The 13,135-nt window shown below is 40.4% G+C and overlaps 1 protein-coding gene across 1 annotated transcript in view; it reads right to left on the bottom strand.

The window, feature by feature from the left end:
• The window catches only part of LOC123758648 (pre-mRNA cleavage complex 2 protein Pcf11), a 113,992-nt gene that overhangs the window by 10,303 nt on the left and 90,554 nt on the right, over window positions 1–13,135 (bottom strand). The window contains exons 12-16 of the mRNA XM_045743174.2: window positions 13,029–13,111; window positions 11,264–11,435; window positions 7,851–9,807; window positions 7,074–7,300; window positions 5,869–6,095 (exon numbers count right to left, since the gene is read on the bottom strand). Coding sequence (XP_045599130.2) covers window positions 5,869–6,095; window positions 7,074–7,300; window positions 7,851–9,807; window positions 11,264–11,435; window positions 13,029–13,111 — 2,666 coding nt within the window. The remainder of the gene's footprint in view (window positions 1–5,868; window positions 6,096–7,073; window positions 7,301–7,850; window positions 9,808–11,263; window positions 11,436–13,028; window positions 13,112–13,135) is intronic.

Here is a 13,135-nt window from a genome sequence, read left to right as displayed (position 1 = left end):
ACAGAGTACACATGTATGCTAAAGTACATGTGCATGCTGAAGTGATGTTCATGTGTGTGTATGCTGAAGTGATGTTCATGTGTGTATGCTGAAGTGAATGTTCATGTGTGTATGCTGAAGTGAATGTTCATGTGTGTATGCTGAAGTGATGTTCATATACTGTATGTGTATGCTAGTGACGTTCATATACTGTATGTGTATGCTGGTGACGTTCATATATGTGTATGCTTGTGACGTTCATACATATGTATGCTGGTGACATTCATATAGGTGCAGATATGAATCACAATAATGTGGCTAAAGAATGTTAACCAAACAACACATTAGAAGATCAACCCTTCCGCCGAAAAGACAGTACGTTTTAATACTAAAAGTAATAATTAGATTCCTGACTGTCTGAATTGTACATAAACACACTTAATTAAACACACTTAATTGTGCTGTTACATTTACCTCCCCATATACAGTATTTTCCTAATTTTGTGTTAATACACTCAAAATTTTTAGGTTGAAGTTTTAGTGTTCAATTCTATATACACAAGTTTTAAATGTTAAGAATATCTTTTTCAGTTCTATTAAACAATAGAGATTTTATACAAAATTTGAAAATATCCTGAATTACATTATAATTTATTGAAAGATTTTAATTTTGTTTTATTAGTTTTATAAAATTGTAATATCACTATAGCTATAAGTACTAATTGTAATTAAGCAGCAATAAATGCTATTTACATGCTTGTCTTCCTACACTCCCAAGGTTAGGTTAGGTCATGGTTTTCTAAACAGCATTTCAGGTAAACTCTAATACTATATTCACAATATTTTGGTGCGATGCTGGCGATTAAGTGTATTTATGTACTATGCCGATAGTCAGGATAGTACTTATTACATTAAGTATTAAAACGTTCTGTCTATTCAGAGGATGGGCCGAGAAGATGAAAAGATGACGACATTTATGTCCGTCCTGGACCCTTATCAAGTCGATTGTGATGAGACGAGAGAGGCACGGGCATAAGTAAGGCAAGAGAGAGGCGAGGAGGAGGAACTCTTAAGAGGAAGGTAAGAGCACGGTGAAAGATAGGTGCAATAAAGGATATGTAGAGGGGTAATAATAGAAATAAATGGGAACGAAAGAAAAAGTAAAAGAAAAAACCAGCGTTGAATGTAATGAAACGCCATTTTCTGGGTGAGACCCAGAGGCTCACCAGAGCTATACCTGACTGACCATGGCAACAGTCAATCGATGGAGTTCTACCAAACCAAGCACCATGAGCCAGAACCTGGCCCTCTCAGAGAGACATGAGGACACCTCTATGAAGTTGGAAGCAGTCTATGTCTGTCATCTACCAGGTTAGGCACCTAGAAAGGTAGGAATCCCAAAACAAACTACAGCTGGTTATAAACTGCAAACCGAAAGACGAACAAGTAAGCAAGGCTCCCCAATAAGAAAAAAAGCAAACAAGCATGATGTCACCACAGCCGCTGTCTGTGAAGGCAGACATCCCGCGCTGGCTACCCAACCCCAGTTCAGAGGCTGAATATAAAAAATGCGAAAAACTGCTGAGCGGAGGGAGGGATGCCGGGAAGCCTCTGGGTCTCACCCAGAAAATGGTGTTTCATTACATTCAACTTTTAAGTTTTCTGTGGAGAGCTCCTTCGGCTCCCCGGAGGTACCTAACCAAAGATAAAGGAAAGAGAGGGACTTACCTGGGGGGGCGGCCGCCACTCGCTCCTCATCTCGAAACAACTGGCTGCAACCGGCGACCCAAGGCTACATATGCCTGAGGGCCAGGAACAATAACAAGGTATCTCGGGCAAGGACCCTGTTCGCCGTTCAAAAACCTCATGCCCGAAAGTCAGCCCAGGACATATTACCAAAAACAGCAGTCAAAGTCGCAAACTTACAAACGTCGTGGGCACGGGGATAGATCGCAGGCTGGCTGGACTGAATAATCCTGTGAACAACCTGGGAAACCTGTGCCCTGGAACAGGGAAGTAGGGAAACTGGGTCAACCCAAAGCACTTCCTCCTGCCATGGAGGTCATGTCGTGCGAGTAGTAGCGCGGGCACAAAATATGGTGCACCCCCAGCCGAAGTAACAAACCCAAAGACCCCTCTGGAAAGCAGCAGTCTCGTTCTTCTCCAGAAAAGAACGACAGCTACAAATGAACAAAACAACCACCAGGACCGAAAAAGCAGAAACTCTTGCGCTGGAGGAGAGCATGAAGCTCCCCGACTCAACCCCCCAGACGCCAATACCAACAAGAAAAAGAGCCTTAGAACCAAAGGGGCCAATACAAACTGAGGAGAAAAGAGAGCACCTGGTCCAACGACTAGGACGACTCAGGCGACACATTAGCAGGCTGGAGGTGAAACAACGCCCTCGAAAGCTTGCGGAACGGAGCATAAGTGACACCCATCCCAAATGCAAGCTGAAGTGGCTTCGCCAGCACTGCCGATACGAGGTAACAGTATTCGGTATCAACTGCAAAAACACCGTTTGATCAATTGTAGAATATAATATATTCATATGTCACATATATGAGCCCATAATTTTGAGCATAGCGATGTTCCACACATTGAACTATATAAATTCCACAAATTAAACACTTTTTAATAATATTACATAAAAAACAAAAGAAACTAATGAGAAACATCAAAATACTGTAACCCCGCGATTATCCGGGATTCGAACATCCGAAAAACGCCCTTATACGGCCAAAATCGTGAACGGATAAAGTTATCACAATATCCGGCCAAAATAGCCACAGGGACCGGATTAAAGCAGGTTTTCTGCAGAAATTACACTATCCGGTGAGTCCCCCAGATAATTGTGCCTTTGTCCGTATATGAAAACATGAGGCAGGCCATACGGTATTAATCCCGTCTGCCCGAGACTCGAGGCGCATGGTGTAGGTGGGGGTGGGGTGGGTGGGTGGTGTTGGGAGGGTGGGAGGGGTGCGTCAGGAGGGACTACCTGGGTACAGGAATTACCATTAATTTTAGAACAATTAATCATAGCCAAAAACAAATAAAATAACTACTAGTAATTATGTAATAACAAATAAATAAGTTTCCTAAAAGCATTGTGCACAGGCTGAAGTTTCCTTAAAAAATATTGTGAATTTTTTTCCTCCTGGCGGCCTACGTAACGCTATGGCTGCCCCAAGTGGACCTGTCCAACACTGGTCAACCCATGTGCGTCCGTTCCTCGTGTTATACACAGTGCTGCGCCATTAGTGAAATATTTTTTTAAATAACTTTTTTATTTTCATAGTAACTTTGAACATTTTTGGCCAAGACTATGTCTGGTAGCAGCATCAATCGTTCTGGAGGTGTTAAGAGGAAGAAAGTTGTCCTAACAATTAAAGACAAGTCACAGTTATACGCCTCAACCAGTGCGGCCTCACAGTGTTGCGCCATTAGTGAAATATTTTTTTAAATAACTTTCTTAATTTTCATAGTAATTTTGAACATTTTTGGCCAAGAATATGTCTGGTAGCAGCATCAATCGTTCTGGAAGTGTTAAGAGGAAGAAGATTGTCCTAGCAATTAAAGACAAGTTACGTGTTGTTCAAACAGTGAGGCGTCACAGGCAGCCAAGCGCCTTCAACAAGTGAGGCGCCACAGGCAAGCCAAGCGCCTTCAACAAGTGAGGCGCCACAGGCAAGCCAAGCTCCTTCAACAAGTGAGGCATTATAGGCAAGCCAAGCGCTTTCAACAAGTGAGGCGCCACAGGCAAGCCAAGCGCTTTCAACAAGTGAGGCGCAAGCAAGCGCCTTTAACAAGTGAGGCGCAAGCAAGCGCCTTTAACAAGTGAGGCGTCACAGGCAAGCCAAGCGCCTTCAACAAGTGAGGGCATGCAAGCGCTTCAACAAGTGAGGTGCAAGCAAGCACCTTCAACAAGTGAGGCCTCACAGGCAACCCAAATGCCCTCAACCAGTGAGGCTTCAGCAGCTGGCAGTCAAAACTAACTTAGCTTAATGAACTGTACAGTAATTTTAAGTGTTAATTTTAGTGTTGTGTTAGTATAGGTTACGTAAATTGTTAAGAATTTTTAACTTCAAGATGTGTGGCATCAATCAAGAAAACGAACACCAACAAGGTAAGTTGAGGTTTCTAGTTGAATATTTAATAATTGTATGTGGCAAGGCAATTCAAATTATGTTGTTTGTAGTATAAAAATAGTTGGAAATGGTCACTTTTGGACTCGTAGGTGAAAAAGTACCATTATCCGAAAAATGTGATAATCTGGCTGGGGGTCCTTCCCATATAGTCCGGATGATCGAGTGGAGACAGTAATTGTAAAAATTTATATTCGTAGCAACTGCCGCCCCACGGAGTGGTGGGGCCAAGTGTTAGAGAGCGCTTCTTCACTTGGTGTCCATAATTTGTTTAACTTCTCGGCTCCATCACGGCTAAAGTATATCACATGTAATATTTTATTTTAGTTTCCCGTGATCAGAGACAATATTTTAACAATATACGAAGAAAAAAATCATTTTTTTTTAATAAATTATTTTCGGCACAGCACGTTGGTTAAACATCACATTTTCAGTAGACCATAGAAAAATGAGATTAACATCAGATTGGAGGTTTGCTGAGTCCTCTATATTGTATAATATCATGAAAATCCTAGTGTCATCTGCAAAGGATGATACAGTACTCTAGTTTGTATTCGTGCGTGTCTGATAAGAGGATGAGAAAATGTACTGGAGCAGGCACAGTATCTTCAGGGACTGAGCTTTTTTTTTCATGGTGGAATATGATATGGATTTCATTTTGTTGACTATTATACTCTGGGTTTTGTTCATTAGGGGGTTAAAGATCCATCTCCCTACTTTACCAGAAATTCCATTAATTCACATTTTGTGCACAATAACACCATGGTCACATTTACCAAAAGCTTTTGCAAAATCCGTGTACATTACATCAGCATTTTGTTTGTCTTCTATGGCATCTAAGACCATGTTAAAGTGGTCGTGTAACTGTGAGAGGCAAGAATACCCTGTCCTGAACCCATGTTGCTCAGTGTTATGTAGACACTGTGACTGCATGTGTTTTGTGATCTTACTTCTTAGCACTTTTTGGCTCCAAGTTGCGCAGATTTTTAGTGCTAATGTGCCTATTTTCTCAAAGCACTGGTTTAAGTTTGCATTACCTAGCTGTCTTTCCCAGCATATTTCTGTGAGGACTTTATTTAATTGTTCTCAGTTAATCCATTTATCTACTAAAAATACTTCATTATTTAATCCATTATAAACTTCAGCACAGTATGCAGGCGATGAGTCACAATAACGTGGCTGAAGTATGTAGACCAGACCACACACTAGAAAGTGAAGGGATGAACCGAAACGTCGTCGTCCCTTCACTTTCTAGTGTGTGGTCTGGTCAACATACTTCAGCATTCAGCACAGTACTTTCAATGCAAATATTATGAAATATCTTTCTCGTCTCTGTTGCAGAACACAATATAAGTGCTCCGAGATGGTCCCAGTTGGTTAAATGCTTATCATTTCCATACAGGCAGTAAAAGTGTCTTAATATTTTCTAGCTCTGACAATTTACCTACTTTGAAGGAAGATGTCAGGATGCCATTTGAAAGAGCACCAGTGCTTAGAATAGTGTTGCATCCCTTGTTTTGAAGTTTCTTAGTATCCACTATCTCAAGGAGATGCTACAATCTTACATGTTTTCATCAAGACCTCAAACTAGTCAACATGCAGTATGGTAAACAAACTAAAACGCCAAAATAAATAATTTAACCAAAGTTCCTAAAATTCCCCACTTACATACTATATGGTTATAATGGCAAAAAATGTTAGAACTTATATTTTCCACTATCCATATGACTGAAGTTTTACGTACCCTAAGCATATCCTGGTGACAGGCTGGGTGGAAGTTAACCCCTTCAACTTGGATCGCATTGTGATACCTCCATTCCTCAGTCTCCTGATGGAAGAACTGGGAGAAGGTGTCGTGGCAGCTAGGACACACTCCTAACGTAGAGTCCGAAGACACGGCCACACTTGGTTCTTCTGCATCTTCTGCTTGTATGGCCTCATCCATGCCCTCAGATTCAAACATACTAGGCACTGTTAAAACAAAGACATAGGTCAATACAGTACAATTACTGAATACAAGACATTGATGAACAGTAAGGAATATCTAATGTGAAAAAAGGAAGGGGAAAGAAAATTTACTTGCATTAAAGTTATCTATAATAAAATACAATAACTTACTAAAACCCATCCAGATGACACCTTGTAATGGTATCTACATCCAGTATTCTCACATAGTCTTCTCCTACACTTTATGACTACTTGCTACCTTTACTCACATGTACTTCAGGTATACTGTCTACATAGAAAACACTACTGACTTCTGTGCTTCACAGCCTGTCAGCTAATCTCTAGACGTGTCTCGCATACACTGCTACACACCACTAGTCATTCTGTTCTATTTCCTACACTGATCAACACATTTTCCAGCAACTCATTCATAAAAGGGCATCAAGTAAAATATACCCATGTTTTAAATGATGTTTAAATCTTGTGCAGCTAATAAAATTTAGAGAGCTGTTTTCATTCACTGATTAATATTGCATTACCTCCCACCATTCAATGGTGTAATTCAAAGCAAGTATCTCTCTAACTTGCACTTTATTTTCTGCAGCCATTCTGTAGTTCTATAGAACTAGATACAACAAATGTCATAGGGTCAATCTATAGTCATAGCATCAATATGACTCCTGGAGTACTTTGGTTGTAGCAATCTCTGACATAGGCCATATCAATAAATTAAGCTACAAATCCTTTATCGTTCTTTGCCAGAAGATGTTTTATTATCTGCAGACACAAGTTACATCCTTCTGATGCTTTTACCTTGACCTTCCCGTCACGACCCCATTTATATGTGTTTACCTTGGATACCTTGGATGTTAGATACCAGATAACCCTGATGTACACCTACAGTTATATTAAATCATTACATTTTTATACCATTAATAGTTATATAGGACAATACGACTAAAGAATGCAAACAAATTTTAATATTTTCAAATAATTATTTACCTCTTTCCTCAACATCTTCAATTTCTTCATATTGTAACCAATCATCAGTAGAGAAATAGAATCTTCGTGTATTTGCTTTTTTCGTTGATTCTTGTTGGCGTCGATTCTGCCGGAAGTGCCAATCCAAGTGATGGGAGTACTGGAGGGTTTGTTCAGGAGGATATCGTAACCCACACGACGAACACTGCATCCCACGGTATAGACACTCAATTAGCCATTTTCTTCGTCTGCAAGAAAATACAACATACCAGTAACATTAATGAGCAATATTACTAAGTAGGCTAATATAACAAATTTCCCAGTTAAATTAATAGAATAGGTAAATTACTGCATAGTGTCAGTATGCAATTAATTTTTAGTTTTGAAAGTGAAAAGGGTTTACCAACAACCCAAGTTTTATTCTTTTCCATTTAGCATTTAAATTTCAGTCAATTATGAATGCAACATGCAATATCTATCCTGCTTTAATTATAAGAATTAACTGCTCTAACAATACAAATACAAAAACTGCCTAGCTATGAAGCTTTAGGTTCTATAATCTTTAGGTTGTGCAATATAGAACACCATTTTCTGCCTCTCCTGTTATTAGTAAATCTTATTTTATCTTCTACACCTATTTGTCTATAGTTAACCAATATCAATTTTTGTAAACCATCCCAAGTACCTAACTTTCTTGCATCCTTATTATTCAATTTTCTACATTTTCCTCTCCCAAAACAACATTCATCAAATACAATACATCACTATGCTAACAAAAATCCACGTCTATTCACTTACCTTCGGAGATGCTCTGTGTTGAACATAAATTCAAATGATATCAGCTCGTCTTTCTCTCTCTCTTTTTCCTCCTCCTCCTCCTCTTTCTTTTTCTCTAATTCCTCTTTCTTATTCTTGACTTTGTCATGTGCTTTGGCATCAATGAGGCCAGTCCGAGTCAGGTTTTCTAATAACGTGTTAAGGTCAAGTGGCACAGACGAGAGTGGTTGTGATGGTTTGACCAAATTTGGGGGTAACTGACTGGTCATATACGAGCCTGGTATTGCATTGGGAGGTGGATGACTCATGTTCGCAAGAGTAACAGGAACTGCCAATCCTTTTTGTTGAGGCATTTGGCTTCCCATACTTGAGACCTGCATAACCCCACTTGGCGCAGGAACAGCCGGCGGAGCTTGGGACATCATGGCACCAGGGCCATGTGATACAGGAACTTGAGGTGGTGGACCCTGAGATGGTGGACCTTGAGGTGGTGGACACTGTAGTGGTGGACCCTGGAGTGGTGGACCCTGAAGTGGAGGGCCCTGAGGTGGGGGACCTTGAGGTGGTGGGCCCTGATGTGGTAGGCCCTGGCGTGGTAGGCCATGAGGCAGAAGGCCGTGGGGTGGAGGTCCTGTATGTAGAGGTCTCGGTGGTGGAAGTCCTGGAAGTGCCTGTGATACTGGCCCCTTTGGGGGTGGTCCTTGGTGAGGAACAAAAACACTGTCAGATGGGGACGACATTCCCATTGAAGGGTGTCCGACACCCTTGCTAGAAGTTTTATCAGCAGGATAACCCATTGGAGGCTTCCGAGTCATCTCTAGAGAAGGTGAACTACGATTAGGTTTCATTGCACTTTCAATTTTATCCTGTGCTGGACTACCTGGCAGACTTGACACTTTCTGGCCGTCGGGTTCCATCCCTCGAATGACCACTTGCCCTGGGATAATACCTTGTGGGAGTGATGTGAAACGTAAGAAACGTCTGTAACCCCGCACGCTGATACTAAGAGGAAGCCCTCCAAATTCAACTGGGAATCTGACATTATTTATGGCAACTGCCCTAAGAGCATCAACGAACTGAATAACAAATGGTTTTCCATCAATGTTGAACCGCTGTGGCTTAGCATCCAAGAATAGATGAACCACTTTTGTTGCATTGATAACAAGCTGGATTTTACCTGCCAGGAATTCTGTGTTTCTAACGGGACCTATATTTACATTTGGGGGCTTCCCATCGAGGCTGACAGTACGAGGCTGGCCGGCCAGGTGAACAGTAATGGGTTTGCCACCAAAGAAACATTGGTAGCCTCTACCATCAAGCATTAGCTCTTGGGTAGGTACCCCAAGTTTTATGCGGTGACTCTCTCCAGCAATTGTGAATTCCTTATAATCGTCCCCTATTCTCATGGGCAGCATAAACTTTCCTTCGTCAAAAACAATGTTACAGTGTCCCTCCCCAAATGTCAATATACGAGGGTCATTCCAATCCAGAAGAATTACAGCATTCTCTCCATAAGTACGGATCTCTCGCGGAATGCCATCAATCTCGATAGTCCTTGTTTCCGCATCACGAGCGACAGCCTTCAGAATCTCATCGGTAACAAAAGGTAGATCCGGCTCTCCAGTCCACTCATCCTCCAGCGTGGCATCTTTAGGAGTCCAACCACGATCATCTTGCTGATATCCACCCCTTCCCCTTCTGCCACGTCCTCTTCCTCTACCCCAGCCATCATCTTCACTTCCTGGACCTCCTCTTCCTGCTCTTCCCATGCCTCGTGCTGCAGGAGGAGCACCAGGCCCCATGAAAGCACCTCGGCCACCTCTTACACCCTGAGCAAAACTTAAGTGACCTTCCCGACTGCCTCGTCCTCGCCCTGAGCCTGGAACAGCAGCAGTCGGACCAAGACCAGGGCCACCTGGACCCAGACTCCCCACACCAGATGGCAGTCCAACAGATGAGACAGGTGGGCCATCACCAGCTGGGTAAAGGAAACATCAGTGTAAATAGCTGAATCCAAATCAACAAACTTTAAATAAACTGATGGAAATATATTACACTACATTTCATGATTTAGTATACTCATAAAATAAATTTGATAAAGAATATTTATAACTACAGTGGTACCTCGAATAACGAATTTAATCTGTTCCGGCGTCGGCGTCGTCATGTGAAATGGACGTCATACAAAACGAATGTCCCCATTGACATTTATGGTAATCAAATTAATCCATTCTACCACCGAGAAACATCAATATGATATTTGATGTTTTAAATAATGGAGCAGCCTACCTTACATACACTGCACAAACCTTTATGACATTTTTCTTTCTTCAAATTTGTTCAATATTTATTTTTCATTTGTCTTATAGCAAAAGGTTCGTTCGGTGGTTGGCAGGTAGGCTGCTCCATTATAACAAACTTTTTTTTTTCTTTCTAATGTGTTCCACACGTTTTGTATTTTTCATTTACGTCTCAATAATGGAGCAGCCTACCCGACAAACACTGAACAAACCTTTATGGCATTTGTCCATTTATCAAATTGTTTCAACTTTTTTTTTTTTTTAAGAAACATGGAGCAGCCTACCTGTAGACAACCGAACGAACCTTTTTCACATTTGTTCTGGTTTTCAAAATTCTTCATTTTTTATTATTTTTTTTTATGTACGAAACATTGCGCAGCCTACCTGCTGACCACCGAACGAATCTTTTGCTATAAGACAAATAAAAAATAAATATTGAACAAATTTGAAGAAAGAAAAATGTCATAAAGGTTTGTGCAGTGTATGTAAGGTAGGCTGCTCCATTATTGAGACGTAAATGACAAATACAAAACAAATGGAACACTTTTGAAACAAAGAAAGATTGTTATAATGGAGCAGCCCACCTGCCGAACACCGAACGAACCTTTTTGACATTTGTTGTATTTCAGAATTTTCTTTTCATTTATTTTTTCTATAAAAACATCAATGCTTTGCAACATCTCAGCAGTCACCCCTTTATATCCCAGCATCATTAGCATCTTTAAACAAGAACAACATAATTTATTTGCATTGTCAGAGGCGTCCAAGAATGTGCAAGAAGCAGTGCGACCTCACCATGTGCTGTTGACGTTACTCAAACAAGCGTTCGCCATACGGGACGATTTGTCGCCGATCGGGCCGGTCGTTATCCAAAATGTTCGCCTTTTGGGGCGATCGTTATGCGAGGTACCACTGTATTCAGAAAAACAATAGGTTTGCACATTCACCAGATGCATTGTAATTATCACAAGGCCATAACAAAATAAGAAACTAGAAATAAATCAACTCCTACTTATCTTTAAGATTGTTCAATAAATTTGACATTACAAATTTTTAGAATATTTGTGGGAAACAGATTTGTGGGGAACAGTAAAGATGAACATCACTTCAAACCCTGCAGTAAAGTATGCCTACCCTGAAAAGGTTGAGACTGCTGCAAACTTCGGTGTTTAAGTCTCTCACGCTCACGTGCCTCTCTGATCTGCTCTTGTTCCGTCAGAAGTCTCAGTTTGTTAGCCATGTCTTGATACTGGTGTTCACTGATCTCACCGCGATCCCTTTGTTCCAGTGCTTGCTTCAGAATCATCTGTTAACCAAAAAATGCAAAGATATTTATATATATGGGGTCAGGTGAAAACAAGTAGACCAATAAGAACAAAGGTAACTGCAGAAGGCCTATTGGCCCATATGAGGCAGCTCCTAGTTATAACCACCCAATCCCACTCATGCTCATGTCCTACCCACGTTTGAAACAATCGAGGGATCCCACCTCCACTACGTTACGTGGTAATTGGTTCCACAAATCAACAACCCTGTTACCGAACCAGTATTTACCCAAGTCTTTCCTAAATCTAAACTTATCCAATTTATACACATTGTTTCGTGTTGTCTTGTGTTGATACTTTTAATACCCTATTAATTAACATTATTGCACTCTTCGAATGTCCCTGGTGTCTGATTTTTTTCTCTCGAGTCCGAGCATCGGACTGTACTCACATCCGATAAAATATTTGTATAAAATTTGTTTATTATCCAATCGACTTTGGGATAGTTTCAAAATGAGTGCCTTTAGAGTGCGCACAAAATATTTGTATAAGATTCATTTATTATTTGATCGACTTCGGGATAGTTCCAAAATAAGTGCCTTTAGAGTGTGCACAATGTGATACCAAAATGAAAGATGTAACAGGAAACTTGATGTCAGAGCACTTGAATGACTATATATACGTTTTTTTGTTTCAAATTTTAAAATATTTGTTAAAATTCTATTTATTGTGCTATTATTATGGGACTAGTTTTAAAATGCGCGCCTTTAGAATGTGAACAATTTGATACCACAATTAAAGATATAACACGAAAATTTATGTCAGAACACTGGAATGATATAAATAATTTTGTGATGATGAGCATCCAAAATTAAAATTTGTTAAAATTCCAGTTATTGCTCTATTATTTTGGGAATAGTTTTAAAATATGCGCCTGAATATTGCGAACAATTTGATACCAAAATGAAAGACGTAACATGAAAATTAATTTTATCAAACTGAACGAGTATACAAATTAGGCTGCGGTGTACAAATTGGTGCTCGTTCACGGGTAAATTTAGGCTTTGCTACGGGGAGTCACGCCGGGCTTTTGGACATCATATGCACATACACTTGTAGGGAATTCTATTCCATTGCAAACGCAATGATACCAAAACAAACGACTTTGCACATAAATTAAGATAAGAAAACTGAAATGAGTATACGCATTTTACGGATTTTGTGCGCTCAAGGGTAACTTTTGCCGACTTTAGGCTTTGCTGCGGGGAGTCACGCCGGGCTTTTGGATGTTATATGCACATACACCTGTAAGGAGGGAAGGAAATATGGGGGACAAAACTAGAAGAAAGTACCAACAGGTATTTTCTGAAGCAGCACATAACACAAGACAAGAAAGATCAGAGGATGATTTAGAAATGATTGATCTGGTGTTCACCCAGAGCATGGTGGAATGGGTAAATATCAAAATGATACGATATGAGCTGGCGGATGTGAGAAGGCGATGTAGCCGAAAACGTGTTAAGCATTCTCTATTTTTCACATGTGGTTTTTCCGCATACTGTACTTAGTGCCAGTGACTAACAAAAACAAAAGAAAAGAGCATTCAGCTATATTTTTGAAACATGAGAATTTACCTTAAAATTTTCCTGTGCAGCTTTGCTCCGTCCTTGTGGACCAAGACTATCTTCATCTTCCTCCCCCCAATATCGCCTCCCATCTGTAACAAATAAAAATTATATTA

The sequence above is a fragment of the Procambarus clarkii genome, chromosome 31, assembly GCF_040958095.1.
Source record: "Procambarus clarkii isolate CNS0578487 chromosome 31, FALCON_Pclarkii_2.0, whole genome shotgun sequence".
Classification (NCBI taxonomy): Eukaryota; Metazoa; Arthropoda; class Malacostraca; order Decapoda; family Cambaridae; genus Procambarus; species Procambarus clarkii.
The sequence above is the reverse complement of the archived record's forward strand: the minus strand, read 5'-3'. Positions and strand labels throughout refer to the sequence as shown.